At 38.4% G+C, this 26,063-nt stretch overlaps 1 protein-coding gene across 1 annotated transcript in view; it reads left to right on the plus strand.

The window, feature by feature from the left end:
- The window catches only part of TENM3 (teneurin transmembrane protein 3), a 320,392-nt gene that overhangs the window by 258,947 nt on the left and 35,382 nt on the right, over positions 1-26,063 (plus strand). Inside the window, 8 exon segments of the mRNA XM_035897781.1 lie at positions 6,222-6,438; positions 7,469-7,588; positions 7,990-8,251; positions 14,912-15,179; positions 15,760-15,903; positions 19,042-19,291; positions 24,877-25,109; positions 25,663-25,817. Of these exon segments, the coding sequence (XP_035753674.1) occupies positions 6,222-6,438; positions 7,469-7,588; positions 7,990-8,251; positions 14,912-15,179; positions 15,760-15,903; positions 19,042-19,291; positions 24,877-25,109; positions 25,663-25,817 (1,649 nt within the window).

Below are 26,063 nucleotides of genomic sequence, written 5' to 3' on the forward strand. Positions count from 1 at the left end.
AGGGAAAAAAAGGGGAAAAAGGTTGAAAGCCCAGTGAAAGACTAAAACAGATTCAGTAAACTTTAAAGATAATAGAAAGACATGACATATCAGAGGGAGAGTCGAGCAGATAACAGAGCAGTGGGAGGAAGAGGAGCAAGGTGAACAGGAATGCATGTAAACAGAACAAGGGAAAAGAAATGGCTCTTTCAGACAGAAAAGTATAATAGCTGTTTGTGAGGAAAAGGGGAAAAGGAATGAGGAATTGGAGCAGAAGGTTCTAACAGGATGGCTTAAAGTTCAAGAAGAAAGAACAATATTGCAAAAAAAGGAAAGTCTAATATTGGTATTTCGTTGGGGTTTTTCTCTCAATTTTTTCACTATTTCCTTTACAGACATTATACAGCTATGTATGAGGAAGGGATTGGCCAAACAATTGTTTTGTCTTGAGTGACCTATATAATGCCTATATAATGACCTATATAAAGTCGCTGGCATTTCTCTTTTAGTGGACCTTATTTTAATTTATGTGCTGCAGTACAGAGCATATTCAGTTCAGTCTTTGACTAGTGGCTGAGAAAAGGGTTAAAATATAACAATTAAATTGAACTAAAAACTGGAAGCATACCAAAGAAAACTGGGAAAAGAAAGTAATCTTTGCCAGAAACCCACCTGGAAAGAGCAGCAGTGTTTCTTCCCTTTCCAAGAGTACCTACAATCAGCCCACTAATCTCCAGGGCAAGCTATTCAAATTCCAGACAGTTACAGAGAATGGCACGAGGATACCTCAGCTGTATTTGTTTATTGTGGGAGATTAGGTTATCTGAGCACTTATGCTGAATTTATACTGATGACTGCAGGTAGTGTGATTTACATCACACTAGGCTCAGTGGTTATGTAATTAAAGTTATCTTGGTTGTTAGCTAATTGATATGCTGTCGTTAATGTTTAGGTTTCATCCTACACTGGACAAAATATATTTCATATATTAATATAATTCATTAATAGCAGTGTCTGCTGTTCCTTTGTTTCTTAGCTCTTTCTGGGAGTGATTGTTCAAATTCTGTGAACATGAGCATCCCAAGGAGGACCACAGTGGGAATATTCTCCATAGGAAATGCCAATGACATCAAGGCATACTTGATCATTTTCCCTTCTAGATACTATTGACATGTGATGATCCCATTATTATTCATCTTCCTTTTAATACAGATTTCTGGGAGTCTTGCACATACTTTCCTTTCTCTTTAAGGATCACTCTTTATTTTTCCATGTGTTTGATTTGGGTAATAGGATTTACTTCACATATTAGCAACCCACAAGGAAACTGCGTGCAACAAGCAGACCTTAGGCTGAGTTAAACTCCTAATGACTTTGTGGGGAGATGGGAGTTCAGAGTTGTCCATGGGTGGAATAAGCCTAACTTCTTTACTTGGGAAAAAATGTGTCACTACGCTAATAAAGTGGGCCATGTTTTGTCATCACTGTAGAAAGAATAAGCTGTTTAGTTTAGGTAGGTCTTTACTGAACAGATTCCTTTATTAAGTTTGCTTTTTATTAACGCCTATCTTAAGAGTAGTTACAGGTTTACACCAGCAGGATTTAAAGGATTATTAATACTCTTTTATTACTAAAATGAAAGTAAAAACTGTAATAAAGCAAAGCGCACTTATCACTACTGTATTCTTGTAATTACTTGCCTAGGCTGGGGTAGCCTGCTCCTGATAAGCGTTGTAACAAGGTAGTGACAGTAGTAAAGATTACCTAAACCAGGGCCTCTTCTCTGATAGTGGCTAATAGCAAATCTTGGGCAAAAGAATATAATAGGACAAATGTGAACTTGTATTTTCTTTGGTATACTAGCAGGCTGCTGATTAAAGTAGGAAATTACTGCCACAGAATGTTTTGAATGTCAGAAGGGTTACTAACTCCAAAGATAACCCAAACTCAGGAAATTTCAGGAAGTTTGTACTTGAATTAGGACTGATACAGTGGCATGCTCATGTTCTCTGGTTTGTGCTCCAACACTTCACATTATTCTTCAGCTTTTTGTTTGCATCTATGGTTGCTGGGGAGTCCTGGGTTGATATATCCGTAGCACTTAACCACGGTGACTCCAAGATTTCCTTCTGGAGCACCAGCTCATTTAGAGCCCAACACTTATATTTTAGGCTTCTTCACTCCAACAGGAATGTTGAATTTGTGTATGCTATAGGTATGCTTATAGAGATACTGCAATAGTAACATTGAACAAGGTCCTTGTGCACTGCTCGGGAATAAATCAAGAGCTATTTCTGCTTTTGTGGCTTTTCCGACCATCTGCTCCTACAGACAGTCATTTTGGGTGTCTATAATTGAGTCCATTCATTATAGCCTGTTGTAAAATTGAGCTATGTGAGGATAACTGAGGTTTGTTAAGAGAGTTTTTTGTCCTTTCCAGCCTCTTGCCTTAGTGTGCCACAGTCACCGAAACCTTTCTGGTGTGATGGCCAGCATCATAGCTCTAAAACTGTATTCTTCCTATGCAGGCACTGAATTTCACTTCATGGAGATTTTTTGTTGCCTAAATATATAATCAACTTCTTTACCAAGAATGTGATTTATATAGGTCCTTGGCCACAATCTCTCCTTGACACTGGCAGAACTTGTGCCCAGGACTTATTTTGTCCCCCTATTTTTCTTCCTTCCTGCAGTTTTATACATACCCTTTAAATTCCATTCAAAAGCAAACGTGCCCACTGATACATCTTATTTTTTAGACATCCATAAGTGTGGGAATCCTCTGTCTTCACTCCTCTCATTTAATGTTTTGGTGGTTTTATTAGTCTCTCCAAATAAGCAATCTTTTCAACAGACCATGTTCCATTGCAATCTGTGCGTTTTGCAACAAAGGGAAAAGTAACATTAGTCAAGATTTTTACAGCTAGATTTCAACTTTTGAGGACGAAAACAGTAATGTAGTCATTATGTGTTCTGTATCTAGAAGAACCACTTACATTTAGAAAAAAAAATGCAAAATAGCCTTCTGAGATGGAAAATGATTGTCCAGCCAGCTGTAGGAGTTTTTATTTTCTTTGTAATTTCACTACCATATTTGAGTGGTATAACTGATAAGCCAGTGTTGAGCTAAGTCTCATATTTTTCAGGCTAAACAAAATTCATAAATAATTTTGCAGAGCCATTTCAGAAAGGAAATTTTACTCTGCTTCACATAGTCCAACAGAGTACTCAGTGGTACTAGGTAGCTCTAGCCACATAAGTACAGAGAAAGAATGAAAAATGTTTTCTCAAGTTATAAGGAGCCAGATTCATAACCATCCGTCACTCGCCAGGGCAAGCTGCTGATAAACTCCACAGAAGAATAACAAACAGCGTATCCCTGTATCTTGGCTGGTGAAAATGAGATTCTTTCTCTGATTGATGTTAGCGGAGAGGCTTGTAAAAATGCATTTCCAGCTGATTAGTTCAGAAGGTGTCAATCTCATGCAGTTTTATGACCTGCAGACTATACTCCAGATGTACATTTGCTTTTTATAAACTAACAAAGATGAATGACGAAATTTGAGCATTTCTTTGGCAACTACACCAGATATTGCCTGGGAGACCATACAGAGATATAAAAACCCAAAACTATGCTTTTAACCATCAGTACCCCCAGCTTTGACACTGATCCAGGCTTCTAGAATTAAAACCAGCAAGGGAGGTCAGTACTTCAGCTGGGAAAGGGTTTCATTTTGTACAAGAATGAGACTAGAAAATCACAAGAGTTATAGACTATTTGAGGTTGGAGAGGCCTCTGGAAATTGTCTAGTCCTGCCCCCTGCTCAAAGCAGGGTCAACTAGAGCAGGTTGCTCAGGGCCATGTCCAGTTGGGTTTTGAGTATCTCCAAGGATAGAGACTCTACAAATACCCTGGGCAACCTGTTGCAGTGTCTGACCACTTTCACGGTAAAAAGTTTTTCTGATGTTTAGACAGAATTTCCTGTGTTTCAGTCTGTGCCCATTGTCTCTTGTCCTTCCGCTGGGCACCACTGAAAGGTGGTCTTTTTTAAACCCTCCCATATGGTGTCTGTACACATTGATGAGTTTCCCACCCTGTGCCTTCTCTTCTCCAGGCTAAACAGTTTCAGCTCTATCAGCCTTTCCTCACAGGAGAGCTGTGTGAAGCCATTAACCATCTTCATGGCCCTTCACTGAGCTTTCTTTAGTATGTCCATGTCTCTCTTGTACTGGAAAGCCCAGCCTGCACACAGGACTCCAGATGTGGCCTCACCAGTGCTGAGCAGAGGGGAAGGATGGCCTCCCTTGACCTGCTGGTAAAACTCTGCCTCATGCAGCCCAGGATGCCATTGGCACCTTCTTTGCCGCAAGGGCATGTTGCTAGCTCATATTCAGTTCGGTGTCCACCAGGACTCCCAAGGTCTTCTCCGCGAAGCTGCCTTGCAGCCAGTGGTCCCCCAGCATGTACTGGTGCATGGGGTTGTTCCTCCCCAAGTGCAGGACTTCGCGCTTCTCCTTGTTGAACTGCATGAGGTTCCTGTCAGCTCATTTCTACAGTCTGTTGAGGTCTAGCCGAATGGCAACATGACCCTCTGGCGTATCCTTATCCCAGGAAAAATCAATGTTCTTTCTTTTCTCTTAAAGAAGTTTAAACTTTGATATACTTAATGATGACTTTTTCATCCCTTTTATTTTTCCTGAACTGACTTCAATGTCAGCCAAGTTAAATAAGAATTTTAGATGTGCAAAAGAATAGAAATCCCAGTCCTTTACTATTTTGCCAATCTTCTAACTGATCCACATAGCACAGCAATCCTTAGAGGAATACCTTTAGAAGATCTCTGTTTACTTACGCTCTTTCAACATACAGTTGAACAAAAATGGATGATATTCTTCCCTTCAGAAAGAAGTTTTACTCTAAAGCTACATTATTTTTGTAAGAGAAGCAGTCATGGGCTTCCTCCGAGTGCTGCATTGGTATATTTTTCAGTTTAGTACAGCAAGCAAGCTCCCTCTCTAATCTAAATGGAATAATAAAATGTTTGAGCTATTTCAGTCTTGCTGTTCTTTTGGGGAAACAATTATCGGCTATGTGATACCGTATTACATTCATCTAGAAATTTTCTGTAGCTGACGTTTCCAGGCTCATTTTCCTTACGACTTTACTTACAGCAAATTAGTAGTTATCAATTTGATCTTGATTTTAATCTTTCACCAAATTAGATTTCCAGTGATGTGACAGATCTAATGCTCATTATGTATGAATATTTCAGCACATAAGCATAAAAGCACCCATGTGTTTAAATCTTGTTTATACTGTCCAGCATTCCTCTTCAGTTTATTCAGGATAAAGCAGTCGTAGAATCATAGAATCGTTTAGGTTGGAAAAGACCTTTAAGATCATCAAGTCCAACTGTTGACCTAGCACTGCCAAGTCTACCACTAAACCATGTCCCTAAGCACTACATCTACACATCTTTTAAATACCTCCAGGGATGGGGACTCAACCACTGCCCTGGGCAGCCCATTCCAAATCCTGACAACCCTTTCAGAGAAGAAATTTTTCCTAATATCCAATCTAAACCTCCCCTGACACAACTTGAGGCCATTTCCTCTTGTCCTGTCGCTTGTTACTTGGGAGAAAAAAATCTGCATGTTAAATACAGATTTTGTTCTCTCATACATTTTCATGCAAAATAGTTGTGGAAATTGCCTTTGCCACTAGCAACAAAATCTTTCTGCCAAGGCAGAAAGGAATCCACCTTGATAAATGTTGTGAAACATTTAAAGCTACTTGCAGCATAGATACGCTAAAAAACTTCAAGAAAACAGCAGAGTGGGAGTTACTTGTTTCATTTCTTTAGCAAGCCAAATAACCTCAGATAAAAGCTACTTAGACCCACCTAAAATGTTTAATATTTATAAGTTAACAGTGTATGCAGAGTCTGAGTGCCTTTATTTTCTGGTTTGTTCAACATGTTTTTAGAAAAGTATCGAATAAATAGGTTTCATTTATACATGATACTAAGTGTATTCAGCTTGCATGGATTTCCATGGGAGTTTAGGAACTCAGTGGAAACAAACTCTGTTTCCTTGAAATTGAAAGTGAATTCATTAAAGTCTTTGTTATTAGTAATCTTTCATACTACATAATTTTTTTTAATCTCTCTGCTGGCTGGCCTGTTCACACACAAAGGGGCAGGAGGAAGAGTTTGTTCATTTGTGTGACTTTCTGCCAACAGATGGGCTAGTTGACTGTATGGATCCTGACTGCTGTTTGCAGAGTTCTTGCCAAAACCAGCCTTATTGTCGTGGACTACCTGATCCCCAAGATATTATCAGCCAAAGCCAACAGTCGCCATCTCAGCAAGCTGCCAAAGCATTTTATGACCGGATCAGTTTTCTCATTGGAGCAGACAGCACTCATGTCATACCTGGGGAAAGTCCTTTTAATAAGAGGTGAGCATGACTCATCATTTATGAATACGAAAGAAATTGAAGAGTGTGTGAGATTCACGTTCAGGAGAAGATCCACTGTGACAGCAAATTTCATGGCATGGACCTTTTCTCTTAGTATATCAAATTGCTTACTTTGTCTCATCTCCTGCAAAATTCAAATTGCCAGTGCCAGTAGGTTACAGAAGGTACTTGCCATGCGTAGTACCTTTATTCTAACAGGGCACTTCATTAATGATTAAATTAATCTTTATTTAACCAGTTGATTTGGGCTAGCACAGCTGGAAATATATCAAAGCAATGAAAACACTTCAGAAGGAAAAGCAAAGCTGCACTTTTTAAACTGAACTCACTAAATAATATAAATTATGAATTAATGTAATAGAACTGTTAAGTGCACGACAGTATAATTGCATAAACTATTTGACTGGTGCTCTATGAAGCAGTAATGACCTGAAAATAAACTAGTAACAGGAAGCAGGTGTCTGGGATCTCACTGAGTGAAGGAAGATGATTTACACTAGAACTACTGCGTTTGCAGTAATTTAACAGCATTAATGTGTTTGGGCACAGCAGTTGATTAAAAGTTGTTGCACAAATGTTCCTTATTGCTCTTTTAAATTTTGTACTTCGTAGTCCCTGCAGTTTTACAGATTGCTTTGATACTAATTGAAAAGTACGTTGTTCTTTAAGAGTCTGACAGAGGTATGACTTACAGTGGGAACATCTAGAGTTTATAAGTTCTTAAAATTCTTCAGTGAATTTCTGGTCTTAGTAACTCAGTAGAGACAAAATGAACCAAAGTAAAATCAACAATATTGAAACCAGATTATTATCTGTAGATTTCGAGGCATTGTTTATACAGTGTAAATTATGTGAACTGGTAAAAGGGTTAGTCTCGGGAATGTTTTTTTTAATGGTAGTTGATAGCATGTAGAGATGTGTGTGTGTGCGTTCGCTTTACTAGCTTGTATCCATTCAAGAGAGAATGAAAAAAGCAAATTTGTAATTTGATCCTGCATCTTTTTCACAGTCTTGCATCCGTCATAAGGGGTCAAGTATTAACTGCTGATGGAACGCCACTCATTGGAGTCAACGTCTCCTTTCTACACTATCCAGACTATGGGTATACAATCACTCGCCAAGATGGAATGTAAGTTCCCTTTGAAGCACTTAATAAGTCATAAAGACAGCAAAGGTGTTACTGAAGAGCTGCTTGTAAAAACAAGATAATAATAAAATAATGGAAACTAAAGATGTGGAAAAAAATGATTGAACAAAGTTGTACTTTGTACATTCTTCAAATGTAAAACATGCTGATTATGTACTTTAGAAGTAGAAGGGCTTGCTTAATTTAAACACAGCATCCTAAACTCTCCATTCTCTTAGTGAAGTATTATGTAATATAATTTAATTGATTTCTCCATTGTTCCCAGTAGAGCCATTCTGCTTTCAGAGCAGTACAATGGAATGAAGAATCAATCTGTAAAATGGAGGCTGTGGATGGTTTGGGGAATTTACTGACTAGCTAGCCCTGTTGGGTTTTTTCCCTAGGTTTGACTTGGTAGCAAATGGTGGCGCCTCTCTGACACTGGTGTTTGAGCGATCACCCTTCCTGACACAGTATCACACAGTATGGATTCCCTGGAATGTCTTCTATGTCATGGATACACTGGTCATGAAGAAGGAAGAGAATGATATTCCTAGTTGTGATCTGAGCGGATTTGTAAGGCCAAACCCTGTTATCGTGTCATCACCTTTATCCACCTTCTTTAGAATTTCTCCTGAAGATAGTCCTATCATCCCAGAGACACAGGTAAAGCGTGCTTCAAATAAACAGCATTTCATCACAGGCTGGTATTAAGCAACCATAATGAAAAGAGTGCAAACTACTGTTGAAAAATAAATCATTCTGACTAAGTGCTAAGAATTTGCACCATGTGATTATTTCCAGAACAATTTATTTATTCTATGGGATGATTTTTAAAACTTCATCTGGAAAAAAAAGGGTAAGAAAGCTTGGTGTACACCAGTGTCTGGTTTTATATTTGTTTGCATCATTTAATTTACAGAATGTCTTCAGCAATCAGGCACTGGCCCATCAAAATGGACAGACTATATAGTACATCTGAATTTTTTGACTGCCCTCTTGTTAGAAGCACACCTCAGAAACTGAAAATGAAAGGTGTTTTTCCACTATGTCTGAAAGACCCATACAGTTCAATTTATCTGTTTTGTCCTAATAGTGTGACACTCTGGTTTTTATAAACTAGAACTCTCTGTAACGCTGAGGACAGGCTTACAAGCCAGTGAGCATGTGTGCTAACCTTCTTCAGAACTTGTAATACTGAAAGTAAGACTTAACATCAAAACCTTGCTTTAAATGGAAAAAGCTGTGGCTGGAATGTTTTCTCTAATATAGATTAATTAAATTCCTCCATCTCAAATGACTAATAGTAATGTAGTCTTCCTCAACTCTTGAAGCAGAGTTGCATTTCAAGAAGTAATAGGTATCTCATTACTGATTTTTGATAAAACTTTTCCTAGTGAAACACCACTCTTCCTGCCTCCCTCCTTCTCTCCCTCTCTTTTCTCTCTCTCTACTTTCTGTCTCTTTCCTCTCCCCCACCTTCACAATGTCATAATTACATAGGGCACTGTTTTTCCTATTCACTAAGAAATGTCCTTGTCTATTCAAGGGAAGCATAGAAAATTTATTCAAATGTTTTCATGCAGAGCTCTTAAGGAGAGAGCAAAATCATTAAGCTGTTCGTGGTAGGAGCAGGTTTAAAGTAAAGATGTAAGGAAATTACAACTAAACACTCATACAAATCTAGACTGTGCTAGAAAATTCTTGCTTTTATCTTCACTATTATTTCTGTGCCTTTGATAGTCACAAGTCAATTAAAAGTATTTGCAAAACACAGTCCATTGAAAAACAGCTCTGATTTACTTGTTTTGGCAACAGATGATAGATTCAGTTCCTGAAGTGATGGAAAATGGCTTAGATAGATGGCGTATAAATCAAGAAAAAAGTAATAATAGAAGAATGTCAGAAAATACGTATTTTCAAAAAACATTTGTAATGTCTAGGTAAACGAGTCATTTCATGAGCAGTGGGACTAATGAAGTCTGGATTCCTACTAATTCCCACCCACTGCTATAATTCCAGCTGTCTGCCACATCCAGTCCTTCCCCCATGGACTGCATTCAGCCTTTTTCTTTTGGGATTACCAACTTGGCTGCTTCTTCCCTACCTGAACCCTTTTTTAGTTAACCCTAAAGGAACGGAATTATCTTTTGAGATTTCTACTGTTATTTCAAGTGTGGTTGAAATTGGCTATCAGGTTCAAAAAGAGTGAGGTAGAAGGTCTGACAGGCAGGACGGTTGGGTCAAGCTGATTTCCCTAGAAAACCTGCCAGCAGGAAAAATCGTACTCTGAGTGGATCCTAGGAAGTTAGTGTTGATGGGTCATTTATGACAAGGTAAAAATAGTACTGTCATTATGTATGCAAAAATCTGGTTCTGGTACTGCATAAAAGCAACGTCAAGGAATATTTTCTTCTATATTCTTTGGTCATCGCACATGTATTCCCCTGCTTCGGCAAGTGGGAGCTGCACAGCTATGCCTGTGGCGTACCCCTTTAGGGTCAGGTTCCCCTTGGAAATGCATAATGCTCCCAAAAAATTCACTGCTCTGATCAAAGATGGGCAGAATCAGATGCCATTCAAAACTGTTCAGCTTCAGAGGAATTGCTGTAGAACTTTTGATAAAAAAGGGGCAATGCCAGTTTAAAGTGTGGGAGACTGGGTGAAGGCACAAAGAAAGAGACCATTCCCCATGTTCCTTCAGGCAGTATTAGTCACCCTGTGTGTGTGGTGTGACAGCACTCACTGTCACGTACTACAGGAGGAAATGATGTGCTGCTGTAATCATCATCCCTTGAAGTGCTTCATCATCCCCTGGAGATAATGTTTCCAAAAGAGTGTATTTCGTGGCTTATGAATCCCAAATTGATCAGAGGGGGAATTAAAGCCTGTACCAATGCAGCAGCACAAAGGAAAACTGAAAAAAAGAAGGCAAGGAAGGGGAAAGAACAAATGCAGTGGGTAAAGGGGTGGTCACAGAACCAACAGATCATTACTCAAAGGATGATAATAAATAACATGTTAACTAAATTTGGACTACTTGGGCACGACTTTATCTATTTTTAATTGCAAGTTAGCATGCTTTGCCTAGACTTAACTAGCTGAGATTAATCAGTGTGGAACAAGACAGTAAATTGCGTGCAGATGAGGGAGATCAGGTTAAGCTGGAGCTGCCTATATGTGTTAGGTAATATTGTTGCTGTCTTTTTCCTAATATAATAAATGTCTGTTTGCCACATATTGCAGTGTGGTCTGGCAGAAACCCACATGTGAGTCACAATGAGCAATTCTGAAATTGCATTTTTGAGGCTTTCCTTCTCCTAAACTTCTATTATCGACTGTTATGTACACATGCAAGATGCCTTCTGCGGGTCCCAGGCAGCTTGTTTCTGCCACCTCAAGTGTGGGAGAGAATGAAGACTGAAAAGTTTTCCTTCAAATTATATGATCAAGGTTGTCTACTTCTTTTTTTTTTTTTCCTCTCCCCTGACTCTCTCTCACTACTGGGTATACTATACAGCAGAAGCTGGCAAATTTTATTTACCCAGAAGAATTCACGGTAAAATACAGACCTCGGTGACTTAATAAAAATGATTGTTTGTAACTTCAGGGTGGCCAGATTTTCAGCAAAGAAATTAACCTATTTTATCATTTTAAAGGGCAGTATAATGGGATGTCTAGATATTCCAGTACTACATGGATGCGGCATCCTAGTTTCACTTAGCTAAAATCTCCAGAACTTCAAGTTTATACTGAGAAGAAAACGGGGATTACTCTTAGAGCCCAATATCTCCATTTATGTGTCTTTATTTCCCAGCACATTTTCTGGTTTTCTTCTCTTTTGCTTTCTGTTTGAAACTTTATATGCACCTCCTGATTTATTCTTTTGTGGACACATTTTTAGGTTTCTACATCTGTATGGCTTTTTTCCTATCCCTCTTCTCTGTGGTAGCAATGTTTTAAGTGTAGGAAAAAAAAAGTATTTTTCCCCTTTTTGTTTCTCCTTGATTTATATTGTTAACTCAAGGTTATTTCTTTATAAGTTCATTTAAGAGCCTCAATTCCAGGGGAAGTCTTTTTTTTAAAAGGAAAAGATTTTTCCGTCTTGAAATGAGCAGTTTCAGCTTCTACTTAAAGAAGTATAATTTTAGTACTCCTTGGTCTCAGTCTTCGTGTAATAGCAGTAGTTGCCAATATCTACCAGTATCTAAAAATGCCATCTTTACCCCTCTCAAACCAACATGATGTTACATTTTAATGCAGCAGTTCAGGTGTTACTTCTCAACAAAGAACCTTTTTCTGACATTAGGACTGAAGTTTGCTCTCATTTGTGAAACTTGTTCTCAAATCCTCTCTTGAAGTTGCTCATTTTTCCAAGAAAATCATGGCAATACAGCAGGCATTTTTCCCCCTAATTGAATTAAATTCCTTATTCGGGGCTCTTAATACCATCAGAGCATGTCACCTGAATCATATTATATTTTTGATCCAGGAAAGCATTCCAGAGCCTGGACAGTTTTGGTCCTGCTGGCCAGGGGAGACAAGGAACCCTGCACAATTTATGTGACTCAGTCACCAGCTTGAACTCTCAGGACAACAAACTCTGTCTTTGTGAAAATTGAGGTTACCCTTATCTCAGTCCTGTAGGTTAAATATTTCATAGCTGTCCTTCTCAGAAGCTTGATCATCCATAAGTAAAATGTCAACCATTAGAATTTGGTGGTTGGGCTATATATAACTCAGTCACCTTAGGGTATCAACCTGTCTGAAGATAGTTTGATACTCTATCTGGAAAAGGTAAAGTACAGACAGCTTGGTTGTGTTGGCGATCCCTGATGTGACTTTTATACCCAGTGACTTTCCCAATTGCTTTACAATTGATGTGTTGTCACGGCTCCCATAGGATGCTCTCTGCTGTGCCTGATGATTTAACTTTTCAGATGAACATTAAACTGTTTAATTCTCTTTGTAATGCTTGATTCTGAGGGAGAGATTGAGATGCACAACCTTACCTCTACATTTCTAAAGTTCTCAAGAAAATAAGTTACTACAGGGGATATTTTATGGAAAGAAGGAAGTTATAAGTCAGATTTCCAGCAGATATTTGAGGCTTCTGCAGAAACTAACAATAGGGGTTTGGGTTTTGTTTTAAACCTCTCTGAGAACTGTGTGTGTGTCCTAGTTTCTGATTTGATAGTAATCCAAATACACAGTGGAATTTCTTGGAAATTGAAACTTCAAGGTGTCCTCTTTATTGCCTGTTATCTCAGCCAAGAGTACTAGAAGACCACCTAAGTATTTAACGCTGCTTTTCCACAGTTGCAGTTGTAAAATAAGCAATGGTCATAACAGGAGACCAGTGAAGTCCATTAAATTGTGTCCTATTACAAGCGTATTATTTCTTTTTCTCCTCTTGCTTACAGAGACCTCCATCTGTTAGACTAGTTTTAATGTGCAGCATATGAGAGTCCTGCTGATGCCTTGAGGAGGAATTTGTCTTTTGTTCCTAGGTGGTTTGTGTTTTTCCTTCAAAGTTTTAGAAAGGAATATGTTCACAATCACTTACCTCTCTAGAGAGAGGGGGGTTTGTTTGTGTAGAAAAGATTTGCTTGTTCTCAGCTTAGATACTGTGCGTATATTGGACTGAGGGAGAGCAGACTAGATCTACAAACAGAAATGATACCACTCTCATCTCCTTCCAAGTGATGGTACTGCTTGTCATTCCTTCTCAGCAATGGCAGGTTCTTGTTGGGGAAAAAAAAGAAACATTTGAAGATTAAGAATTAAGACTTTTAAAATCTGAATTTAAATTGTCTAGTATCTTCCAGTTCCTCCTTTGCTTCTTACAGCTCTATTATAGTCTTACTGGAGAAGAAGAGTTACATGCTTACATCTGTCAGATGTAAATACCATTTGTGCCAGACAATGAGTCAAAATACTATTTCTGATTTTTTTGTTACTATTATTGGGAAGGATATAAATGTAATTAAATACCATATAAATCTTCCTTTATATCCCAGCAAAAGTGCTAACGTAGAGGATGGTGTAGCACCTGTTGCCCTCCTCAAGAGCATAAATCACATTATTTGACCCTATTCAACACAGTCAGTTGTTTAAAACAGTGTCCAAGGATTTCTCTAGCATAGAGAGCTAACTTAGCACTTATTTAGTAGCCAGCTTTTGATTCCACTGAAGTCTCAAGCCTAATATTTGTGACAGTGTTCTCCCTGAAGTCTGCTTTCCACTAATACTAATTAGTGTTTGGTCTTCAGACATTAGGACTAGGAGACAGGGAAGTGAAATAAAGCTTTCCAAATCTGCTGCCTCAAGAGTGCTCCTTCAGCACCACCAAGGCTCTGGACTTGTCCTTCAGCGTCCTTTGCCCTCTCTTCCCACCAGAGAAACATTATCTTTATAAATATGTCTAGATACTTTCTTTTTTTTTTCCAATAAGCTGCAATACTCAGTAGCTGTTCACCTGAAGTGCTGGCTCTCAGTGTTTATGTCCCAACTGAGGTATCGGACAGTATAGGCTGTCTTCATCCACATTACACAGAAACCTTTCACATCCATCCATCACCCACAAAAGCTCCTCAGCTCAAAAGAAAAGACAAGGTAGAGAGGGGGAGGAACCTTTTAAAAATAAAATTGAATCATTGCACCTCTCTGAAATGAGAAAGTGGTGAGCTGATGTCTGAGTAGTGAATATTGATCAGGAAATATGGAAAAGCTTTCCCTGAGGCATCCTACTTATCTGTCTTCAAAATAAATGGAAGAATGCTCTAGTTCAAAGTATTTACAATCCACAGGTAATGCAAATAATAAACCACCTAAAAGTCCTTCCTGCTCCTACAGGAGCAATTAGACATCCCAACCCAAATCTGCAGTGCATAGACGCTCTACTGCCTTTATTATGTACCCATAGTTGGGATATATGTGGCAGCATAAGGAGGGGCTATTTTCACTGAGACAAAAGGTGCTTTTTTGCCTCTTTTGGAAAAAGCAGTTGGGAATGTTTTCCCTCCCCTTCATGCTTCCTTTCCCCCCATAAAAATACAGGAGAGAGATTTGAAATCCTTCAGCAGTAAGTATCAACTAAGCAGCTTCAGTATAACAAAGAATTTAGACTTTGCTTTTCTGGAAAAAAGGTGAAATGTTGGGGTTTGGGGGTTGGGGAGGTTTACATTATTACATGAAGGCTGGATTTAGATAACACTTGCTAATGGATTGTCATGCAGCATCATGCCAGGCCTCCTTATGTGATAGCTGCATTGTTCAGCTTAATTTCAAAAGTATTCAAATACTGTTTTTCTTACCAATGCACAGGTACTTCATGAAGAAACGACAATACCAGGAACCGATTTGAAGTTATCATACTTAAGCTCCAGGGCTGCAGGATATAAATCTGTTCTGAAGATTACTATGACCCAGTCTGTTATACCATTTAATTTAATGAAGGTTCATCTTATGGTGGCAGTGGTGGGAAGACTTTTCCAAAAATGGTTCCCTGCATCCCCAAATCTGGCTTATACATTCATATGGGATAAAACTGATGCATACAACCAGAGAGTCTATGGATTATCTGAAGCTGTTGGTATGTATGTTACGGAGGTTTTTTGCATTTTTACCACTGTCTTGAAAATAGGGAAGAAGGACATCTCAAATATTTGTATCCATTAAGTAGAAAATACTTAGCAGAATAAGATGAGAAATAACAATGGATATTAAAATATATTAGAAAATACTAATCCAAACTTTGAATTATAAGAAAAAATTTCCTTCAAATGGAAAAAGAGACCACAGTCATTCTTCACTTCTAGTTCTTCCCCAGGAAGGAGCCCTCAGCCTAATAATACAGTATGGTATTTAGTCTGCACATTCCGTGTGCTTTAGAGTGCAATAGCATTCTTACGTACTTCACTAAATGTTTTTCCTCTGTGCCTGTCCTAATCCACTTCCTTTTAATAACTAAAATAATTTTAATAGCCCAAGATTGCTTTTTAAAGGATTTTGGAATTCTATTTAGGATTTCCAATACATCTAAGGAAGCCATAGGAATTTTCAGGTAGCCTGGAAGAGCAGAAGAATGTACATAGTTTAAGGAAATCACGTTCTTTAAACTCTTCTTCTGAACAAGATCCTATACTTAATGAAGAAATTTACTGTTATTTCAGTGTCTGTAGGTTATGAATATGAGTCTTGCTTGGATCTAACTCTCTGGGAAAAGCGGACTGCCATTTTGCAGGGTTATGAACTGGATGCCTCCAACATGGGTGGCTGGACATTGGATAAACATCATGTACTGGATGTTCAGAATGGTAAGGAGTTAATTTTCTCCTTGCTAATTTTAATACTCAACTGCCGTGCACTTTAGGTATCTCATTCTCCGTTTTCAAATGTTTGCTTTGTTATTTTAAAAAAGGAACTTCTGGAATGGTTTGCGTATGGTAAATGCTTTGAGCTTTGCAGTGTATGTCATGTTTCTTCATCTTACAAATACATATGCATTAATAATTTCATCTAACAGTGTCAGCCCATGTTAGATATGCTTACCAAAAAAACCCAACCCCAAAACGGTGAAATTGTTTTTAAAAATGGAGTGATGCTAAGGCAATGCTATTTTTAAAGCAATTGTACGTATCAGCATTGTTATTGGGATCAACTGTTTGTATGTTAACAGTATCTTGAACAATGTTTTCACTTCCAGTTTTCACAATGGGTGAAAATGAAATGGCCAGAAGAGACATTCCTGCCAAACTGAGAGCTCTTCACTCCCAGTATTAAATCCCTCATTTATACAGGAGGTGTCATGCCTTCATGTCATGCCATCCCCAGCTCCAGCACGGCTGCTCGTAGGAGCAGTTAGCACATGGGTACCATCTCTTCTGGGGGATAAGCACACATTTACACTCTCCTCCCGGAGGTGAATCCTTCCCAGGATGCTGTGGTCAGCTCAGCACACAGCGACGAATGATGCTGCCTTGAGTCAGTGTGGGCACTTGTGCCCCTTGTTTCAGGACAGAGCCCTGTTGCTAGTGAGTGAGTCTTTCTTAATTTCAGTGGAAAGATGAGGAGCAATACACATTTCTAAGAACTGTGCCTTGGCACCAAGGTAAATTTTTCCAGCATGTTACTCAATAACTGTCTGGAGGTTGCCATGCTAAGGAATTCCCAGCTCAACACTGAACAGGCGGAAGTTTGGAAAAATTTGGCTGGAAGCATGTAAGAAAGGTGAAATAAGCAGCCTCGTATGGCTCAAGGTGGGAGCTGGTCGCAATGGATTTTTATGCAAAGGAGGAGCCCAGAAGTGATTCAGGAGGAAGATCGGCACTTCTGCAGTACCTGGTGTCCCTTGGAGGTCTCCCACTAGTACACGATCTTATTTTGTGTGATACGCTCATCACCATCTGAAGCACCGCTTCTGACTGGTAGAAAACCGAATCAAGGGAAAAGGTGTCATTGTACCTAAATTAAAATGTCAAAAAATCCTGTGCAAATTACTGTAAGGTAATCCATCTAAAAATGTAAAGAGCTATAATTATAAATATGTATATAAGATTGATTCTGTTCACAAGGTAAGTTGATGGTGGCTTTAAATTATGTTCAAGAGTATGTTTGACAAGTAATGACTTTTCAAAGTGACGTGCGTCTAATTGAATAAACAAAGTGGAGAGTTGTAATGGCAAGGTGGATGAGCTGGAGAAATTTGTTGAGAGGAGAGTGCAGACAGTGTTTGTACGGACATCCCAAACGACTGCAGTAAATAGTCTAATGTACATCTTTTAGTCTGTGATAATAGAGGAGAAATGTGAAGGACCAATTTTTCAAGGTAATGACAGAATAAATCAGGTGCAATAGTGCACTGTGCTGACTTGTAGAATTCCTCTGATGAAAATTATAGAACTCAGCTATTTCAGGCAAAATTATGGTGCCATGATTGTCATAAATGATGTAATCATAGGAGAGGGGATTTTGTATACTGTTAATGCATTCTGGCTTTAACTGTTCATGAAAAATACATTCTCCCTCTTTTGATTTAGATTACTTATTTAGATTACTTGCCGTTAGGTTTCCATAAACCATTTTCATTCTTCCTGATTTTATCATGTATATTGATTTTACATTTATAATCTCCTAAATTTTATAACATTAAAAAATAGTTAAGACACCTAAAACATTTAAAGAGGAAAACAAAGTATTTTTTCTCATATCTTTCAGCATAAAGAGTGCATTTTGGGGGTGGGGAGAGAAGGAGGAATACATCTGAAAATTCTTCTAAGCATCTCAAAAAAAGACATGTATCCCTCAGCCCCAAACTGCCTCTGAAACTGGGCACACAATCAATAAAACACGTCACTAGAAGTAGAAAGTGACGTGGTTTACGTGGATTATACCACGGAAAGACATATTGTGACTTGCGAGTAAAACCATAATAGCTGACCATTTGTAGAGCACACGTTGATGGATTCACTGAGATACACAATAATGAGGGTCCTGGTGACATTTTAATGCACTGTAAATTCACACTTTTTTTTCTAAGATGGAAGATTTAACATAAAGCACGCATTTTTCTTCTCAGATTTCCTATGGAGGCTATAAGGAAGAAAAATACTGCTGGCACATTGCTTTGTCTTCACAAAATTATTGTTCCTTTCATGCCTCAAAGCAGAATTAAGTTTAAGAGGCAGGTTGGCCTGGCACCACATTTTTTTTGTTGTTTTGACATTTTTAATAACTGCCTATAACTGCAGACATGGTATTGAGGCAGACTTTGTTGCCAGAGATACATTTTTATTGTGAGCTGAGTAAAGAGTCTTTTATAATGTAAAATTGAGGCAATCTCCAACTTTTTGAAGTAGCTCTTTAATTAATATTTACAATTTGCAGCAGTAATCCACTTTAGATTACATTTGACATCATATTCATAATTAGTTATAGCAGGACTTCAGGAATACAATTTGCAAATTTTTTTTTTTTCTTTTTTTACAATATATGCACAGTTAGATTTTCAGTCATTTCTGGGGAATTTCAAAACTGTAAGGATTTAGGAACACAGACTGTGATTTCATTCGCTACACTTTGCATTTCCTTCAACATGACAGTTTTTATTCTGAATTATAACTATTAAAATTACTAACATTTAAAAATAAGAACAACTGTGAACTTGTTTGGGTTTTAAATGCCAGTGTATTTAGTGTTTCTACTGCATTTGGTGGAGAAGATAATTCAATGCTTTGTACTTTAGTATGTCTGTGACTTAAATATAACTACAAATATTTTAATAAATTTCTGTTACTTATAGTGACAAAAATATGGTGGTGAAACAATTAAAAGTCCATTAAATTGTATTAATCAGCTAAAAGAGTATTTAGAAAACTGATACAGCATTTTATGTACATACATTCAAAGTTTTTATAAACAATTTTTTATTTTGTATTTTTTATATTACCTGCCAGGAATCCTCTACAAAGGGAATGGTGAAAATCAATTTATATCTCAGCAACCCCCAGTTGTTAGTAGCATTATGGGCAACGGAAGACGACGCAGCATCTCCTGTCCAAGTTGTAATGGTCAAGCTGATGGTAATAAATTATTGGCTCCAGTTGCCTTAGCGTGTGGGATAGATGGCAGTCTTTACGTGGGGGATTTCAACTATGTTCGGCGGATATTCCCATCTGGAAATGTAACCAGTGTTCTGGAGCTAAGGTACGGGTTCTTCTCATCTTGGACTTTTGGAGTTGTGAATTACTGTGGGAAACCAAAGTATGAAATAGATTTCTGACATTGTGTAAGTTAGAGTTTCCAAATGCTTTTGGGAACAAAAGAAAGTTGAGTCAAAAGATCTTAATACATTTGAAAAAGCATTTAAAACTAAAGTGAAAAAATTTTGCCCTGGTAAAATACTCTAACTATGCTTATCTAAACTGTGAGAATTTAATCTACCCAAAGTAGTTATTCTGTGGATTTTAAGAGTTAATCTACATAGTCGACATGAGTGGACAGAAGACGATCATTCACCACGTCACTAATGAGAGATGTAAATGTTGCCTTCTTTTCAACTTTTAACATCCTTTCTGAATGTTTTTCTAATAATGTTTTTCTGTTCTTTTTTACTTGCTCCCACCAAGAAATAAAGATTTTAGACATAGGTAAGCATTCCTTAAAGAAGATTTATATTTTTCTAACTGTTCTTTTTTCTTTTTTAACAAATGAATGCTTATAATGGAGAAGTCATTTCTGAGATGTATTATTAGAAAAGAGGAGTATTTTTCAAAAATAATGAATTCATATGTTTTAGTTATGTCAGCTGTCAGGCTGTATCGTCCTTTCGGATACGAGTTCCTCTTTTCCCATCAGTCTCTGTCCACAGTCAGGCTTCTTTTTATGCTTGTGTATGCCACCCTTTGCTGTCCCCTCATCTCTGCTCACTCCTATTCCTTGCTGGCAGCACTTTCATGATGCTATCAAAACTCACTCATTAATCAGATACCCCAGATACGATGAGAATGGCATATAAATCATAAAATTATGTAAGTATAAAGTGTGCTTATTTGATTACCCTTTTGATGTTGAGTCTTTTCAGGCTCACATTTAACAGATTCGTTTCTTGAAAGGTGAACTTCTCTTAATAACGGAAGTTGAAATTGCCCCATAATAACACAGCTCCAGGAATTAAGATTTTAAAGTACACCAGGAATTGTAAGACTGGTCATATAAACAATAGTTATCAGAAGGATTGTAGTACAGCATTCATCTGTCCTGGCATTGCTGCAATAGTGGCAAGAACAGAAGAGAAAGAAGGTGGATGCTTAGAATTGCTGTGCCACAGCAGCCGGTGCTGATAAGGAGACAAAAACAGAGCTATGCTGAAATCTTGTGGGATACATGAAACTCTGCAAGACTTTGTGGTGGAACTGCTAAGTACAGACTTAGCAGCCCCGCTGGTCCCTTTCTCTCCAGTTTTTGCTGCCAATCGTTTTCCTTCCTTGTTTTTAAACAAATCCCAGAGAGTCATATCTCAGTTCTCCTTTTTTTTTTTAAATGTACTTTGCTTTGGACATGCTTCTTTATGAGGAAGGGTTTTATGTTTAAAAAAGTATGTTTCAAACATGTTAGGCAAAAAATTCCATGACTAAATAAGGTGTTTGCATCGGTGCTAATGATCAGAATTGGGAGTTGATGCAGAGTCTAGCTGGCTTTATGTTATTTCCCAGGTGTGACTCAGAGGCAATCTCTTCTATTTGGTTGCTTTAGCTTTTCACTATTACATTCAATTTGCATTTGTTTCACTACTTCTAAAAGAATTATATCCCTTGTGGCATCACAAAGTTGTGATTGCAGCTGGATAAGACATTGTCTTGGCAAATGTATGGAATACAGAATTAATACTCAAAATGAGAATTTGGAGTGGACAAACTGGATTGAGGAACAGATGCATAGTGAGGTTTGTTTTGCTGTGATTTAGTAGCGGCGCCCTCTTCTACCTCTGGCAGAACTGTGGTCACAGGCTCAACCGCGCCATTTCAGAAACTAGATCCCTGCAAGTAAAAAAGCTGGTGAGGGAAAGCATTGAAACTTTTCTCCTTTATTCATGTCTACACGTGTGGAAGCTCTGGGTAGCGAAATTGCAATCATACCGCACAAATTAGTGTAACAGCATTTTCACGGGCTTGCGTACCGGCTGTGAAGTGGGGGTTCCTCCCGAGGCAGAAGGAGGCGTAGAGGACCATGGAGACCTGGCTCTGCAGGAGCAGTTGTGGAGCCAGTGGGCAGGAGGTGTGGAGCCCACTGTGCAGCCTGACACGGTCTACTGCGAGTTTGAGTTTTCTCTGCCATCATACAATGTTTTGCCAGTGTCCACTCTTAGCCTTAGGGGTTTGCTGCTCAAGGGCTTCCTAAGCCAAGAGTGGCATCTGTATCTCCTGACAGTTTTCTGTTCTATTAACTTAGCTGATTTTTATTTAACACATGTAAAATTTTAGCATCCACCAAATCCTGTGGCCATGGGTTCCCTAGCTTAAGGACACACCATGAGACCAAATAGCTTCCCTTGCCTTTATGAAGTCGTGAAATGCTGAGAGCCCCATGAAATGTTAAGGAGATTTCTATGTAAACTGTGGTTTGGAAAATAGCCCTCAACAGACCACAATGTATAATTACTAGGTATCAAAACTAGGAAAATGCCCTAAAATAGGCATTCCCCAAGTAAAACTAAGGAGCAAGGCTAAATACTAGTTCAGATCTGTTGTCTATTCAAGCACTGAACTTTCCTCGCCTATAAACACAGTGCTTCAGCACAGAGAGCGATGTGCCTCCCACCTCAAGGAGCCTGCACTCTAAATGAGAGAGACAATGCAGATCAAATTTATCCTCTCATGTACCAGTGACCTAGCATTTTTTCAATCTCAAAGCTGAACTGATGTCTTTATACACACTGCTGCCTGTGGGTGATTAATTCTGATAGGCATTCAGGGAGGAAGTAATTTTTAAAAGGACTTTGAAGACAGGGAGGTCATTTGTAGGCTATGGCGGTATCCCAAGTCTGTAGAGAGCCAGAAAAAAGTTTAGCAAAACCTGAAACTGGCTTTGAGGGTATATGGATTAGAAGGCACAGAACGGATGGGAGAGAGAGGGGGACTGAAGCAGGAAGAGTATTTTTTTAAAATCCGTCCATGGAGAGTAATGCAGGTGATCTGACAGCTGAAGAATTAAAATACCAGTGTAAGCAAGATAAACTTATGCAATGGGAAATAGATCGTTACAGCTCTGTGCATGCGTGTGTGTGTATTTGCGCACATGTGTGTGCACTTCAAATCTGAAGCACTGTTACTATTGTTTGGCATAGACAGAACCAGTTAATTGGTAGTGATTTGTCTTCACAGGAGCCCATGTTGGCGTGTAACCGCATGTTTTTCAGAGCTACTGACAGCGAGTAGGTGACACTGAATCATTGAATGTCACTGACTGTGGATTTTACTTCTTTGTGTTTGTTTTCTGAGATCTGCATAGTGTGCATAGATGTTTTCTGGATAGAAGACAAATGTGGTTTTCACTGGACAGTTACTCAGTTCCTCAAACCATGCCTTGGTCCTGTGAATTAATGAGGTTTTTCTATCGGCTAAAGCTACCTCAGCTTTTTAACCTTCACTTGAAAAGAAACACTGAAGTTAAGCCTGGTGTATGATCTCAGAAAGGAGCCATTAGGCACCTACACATGACAAATTGGAGAGTTTATATTGATTCAGTAGTAATACCCTATGCACTCCCAAACTTTGGGGTTTTTTTTATAAAATGAGAAAATATCCTTAAATTATCAGGTGAATTTTTTTTGTTTTGATGAGGATACACTACTCACAGTGAGAACTCATCCCAAATAGGAAGAGCTTTGAAATGTTTTCATATTTATGAAGAAAGCCGCTTTAAAAATTCTTTTTAGAAAGAAGTAACCGTGCTAAGCTAGATTATTTAGTTATTGATTTGATGACTCTTTCTTCCAACCGTTAGATAAATATGATTGAGGCAATGTTAGATGAGTTGAAGAGAAGTACTTTCATTTAGATTTTAGTAGTATGAGAAAGGACTTTATTTTAAATTATGATGAAATAAAGTTTAATTGCACATTTCACATTTTGCAATGCGTTTACATTTGAAGTGTCTGCAAAGTTTCTTAAAGACCAAAGTAATCATGTAAATGGGTATAATTTAATTGCAGTCTATAGCAGTATAAATAATTCGTACACTACACGGTGATGATATTAAATGATCTCTGCGTAAATTAAGGTTTTGAAAATACCTTTCAACTATTTGGCACATTGGCAATAATAGATTTCTAACAGACCGAAATTTAAAGTAAGCCTACATTTAATTGTTTTCAGACACGCTGTACCACTCTCAGCTCTATAGCAGAGCTTTTTAAAAGGTGCTGATCACTCTGTATTTTATTTCATTAATCTGCTTCACTTGGTTTCTTCATTCTGAACCAACATGTTAAAAGTCTTAAAACCAAAGAAAATCCTATTTATGCAACACATTTTTTCTGTGTTTTTTGCAATTGGATAGCTATAAAAATCTGTCCCTGCTAAAAGACATCATTTGTTCACAAGTTGTTCCTGTTGGTCTCTTGTTGCTTTTTCCAAGTGGCAGTACATAAAAATGTGTTACATTAGCACAGTTATGTATTTACAAAATGTGAAGTACGGCATTCTGTGAACAGATGTTTGGCTATCACCAAGACTGGTAGATCTGTTTAAGCAGTGCTTTTGCAAACATCCGAATTGGGGCTGACTGTTCTGACACTGCTTCAATCCATTAGGAGAGAGTCTGAAATTACCTCCTGTATTTACATGACCTTATTTCAGCTCGTTGTGCCATAAATTAGGTCAGGAATCCCAACTGCAGTGGGTTAAGTTTCTACATCATAATATATCAACCCAAAAGATACTCTCCAGGGCTGGGTTTTTCACCAGCAGGGGAGAAAAGACAGTAATTCTCAATTATGTGGCACCAGTGGAGAAGCAAAATGTACGTTTCTGGGAAAAAGGTTAGCAATATATATTTTCACTGTAATAAAGACTGTGTTGGCATAGTTAGCAGGTTTGTGCCAGTGTGTACAGTTATTTGAAATATGACTCTGAGTTAAGAAGAATGGAAAAGCTCTGCTCAGTGCTCTGTGGAAAAGATGACATTTCCTAATGCGTTAAATCATGCGTATCACGTCTTTGAAAGCAGTGGATTAAACAAATACTTATGAAGGATGTCTTATCTCTTGCCTGTGAACTAATAATGCGAACTCTGCCTTATCTGTTTATGAATTATATAAACTGAGCGCCCCGGCACCTTATAGAAATCATAATAAAACAGATAGGATGATAACAGCAACAAAGTGTAAGCGAGGGCTGGGGTCCTGCTGCAAAGTTTGGAACTGGATCAAGGTTCCCAGAAAGCCTGGGAGCTTTCAGATTCCAGCATTTTGATTTGGCCTATCACAGAGCCAGGAGCTGTCTCTAATTACAGAGCATAGAACAGGCTTGTGAGCACCACAGAAAAAGTGGATCTTCTCTCCCAGAAGGACAAGTTGTCTAGATTGGATTGACTGTGACACAGGCAAGAAATGAGAACCAAGAAAGGTTTTGGGGCCCCATGACCTGTGCTGCCTATGCCTAGAGCATCACCCTGGTTTTTAACTATCTATGCCTTACTGCACACTGCGTATGAACTGAAGCCTTTTCTTCTTGATCCAATGTTAGGTGCAGTTAATTACAGCATATGCAATGTATAATTCCATTTTACAGCAACAACCCAGCTCACAGATACTACCTCGCAACTGACCCTGTGACGGGAGATTTGTACGTCTCCGACACAAACACACGCAGGATTTATCGGCCCAAGTCGCTCACGGGTGCAAAAGACCTGACCAAAAATGCTGAGGTAATAGGAGGAACAGGGGAGCAGTGCCTACCATTTGATGAGGCAAGGTGTGGTGATGGAGGCAAAGCGGTGGAGGCAACTCTCATGAGCCCTAAAGGTAAAAACAGCTATCCCTTCATAACTTTCAAAATAATACAGAAGTTCTGAGCCGGGGGTGTGATCGTGTTTAATTACCGAACCCAGTAGTTGGCTCAAAAATGTGGTTTTGAGTAATTTTTTCCAACTGGAAAGACCATTGAGGAAGAAAGCTACAGGGGACCTGGGTTGTTTTTTCAGGAAATATTTGGCTTTCACGGTTATTGAGCATTTTTAAATGCTCATTTAGATTATGTGTTTGGCAGGCAACGGTGAAGATTTAAAATCTGTGTTGCTTTTGGTCCCACTTATCCCATTTTTCAGGTTAACTTAAAAGCTAGGCCCTTCTCACACACAACAGCAAATGAACAGCAAATGTGATCAACAGCAGTAGATTTCATACTGAATATTGGGTTATTATGCAAAATATGTTTACAAGCTATTTTACTACCTGCTGCCTAAGACCGTATTTTCTGCCCTTAATTTCCACTAGACACATACCACTTAGGCCCTTCGTTATGGATGATATATTCACTGCTAGTACAAGAAACTGATTTTTATTCTCTTCACTAAAGGAATAGCAATCGACAAGAATGGGTTAATCTACTTTGTTGATGGGACTATGATCAGAAAAGTGGATCAGAATGGAATAATATCCACTTTGCTTGGCTCCAATGACCTGACTTCAGCACGACCTCTAACCTGTGATACCAGCATGCACATCAGCCAGGTACATTTTAGCTGCTGCTAATTTGGGAAGCTGAGCTGGGGCCAGAAACGCAAATGCAGCTTTCCTGACCCTTAAAATAAAACTGGGTGGAGTGTGTAATGAGTATTTAACAGCAGAATTTGGAGAGAAAGAAACCTCTTCCAAGGGCATGAATCGCAGTGTATTCTCTTAGCTATAAATGCTGCTGTATTCAATTTTTCTGCCCATAAAGTTCGGTTTAGTTTAGAACAGCGAAACTATCAGCAG

The sequence above is a fragment of the Egretta garzetta genome, unplaced genomic scaffold (assembly GCF_000687185.1).
Source record: "Egretta garzetta isolate BGI_Z169 unplaced genomic scaffold, ASM68718v1 scaffold46, whole genome shotgun sequence".
NCBI lineage: Eukaryota > Metazoa > Chordata > Aves > Pelecaniformes > Ardeidae > Egretta > Egretta garzetta.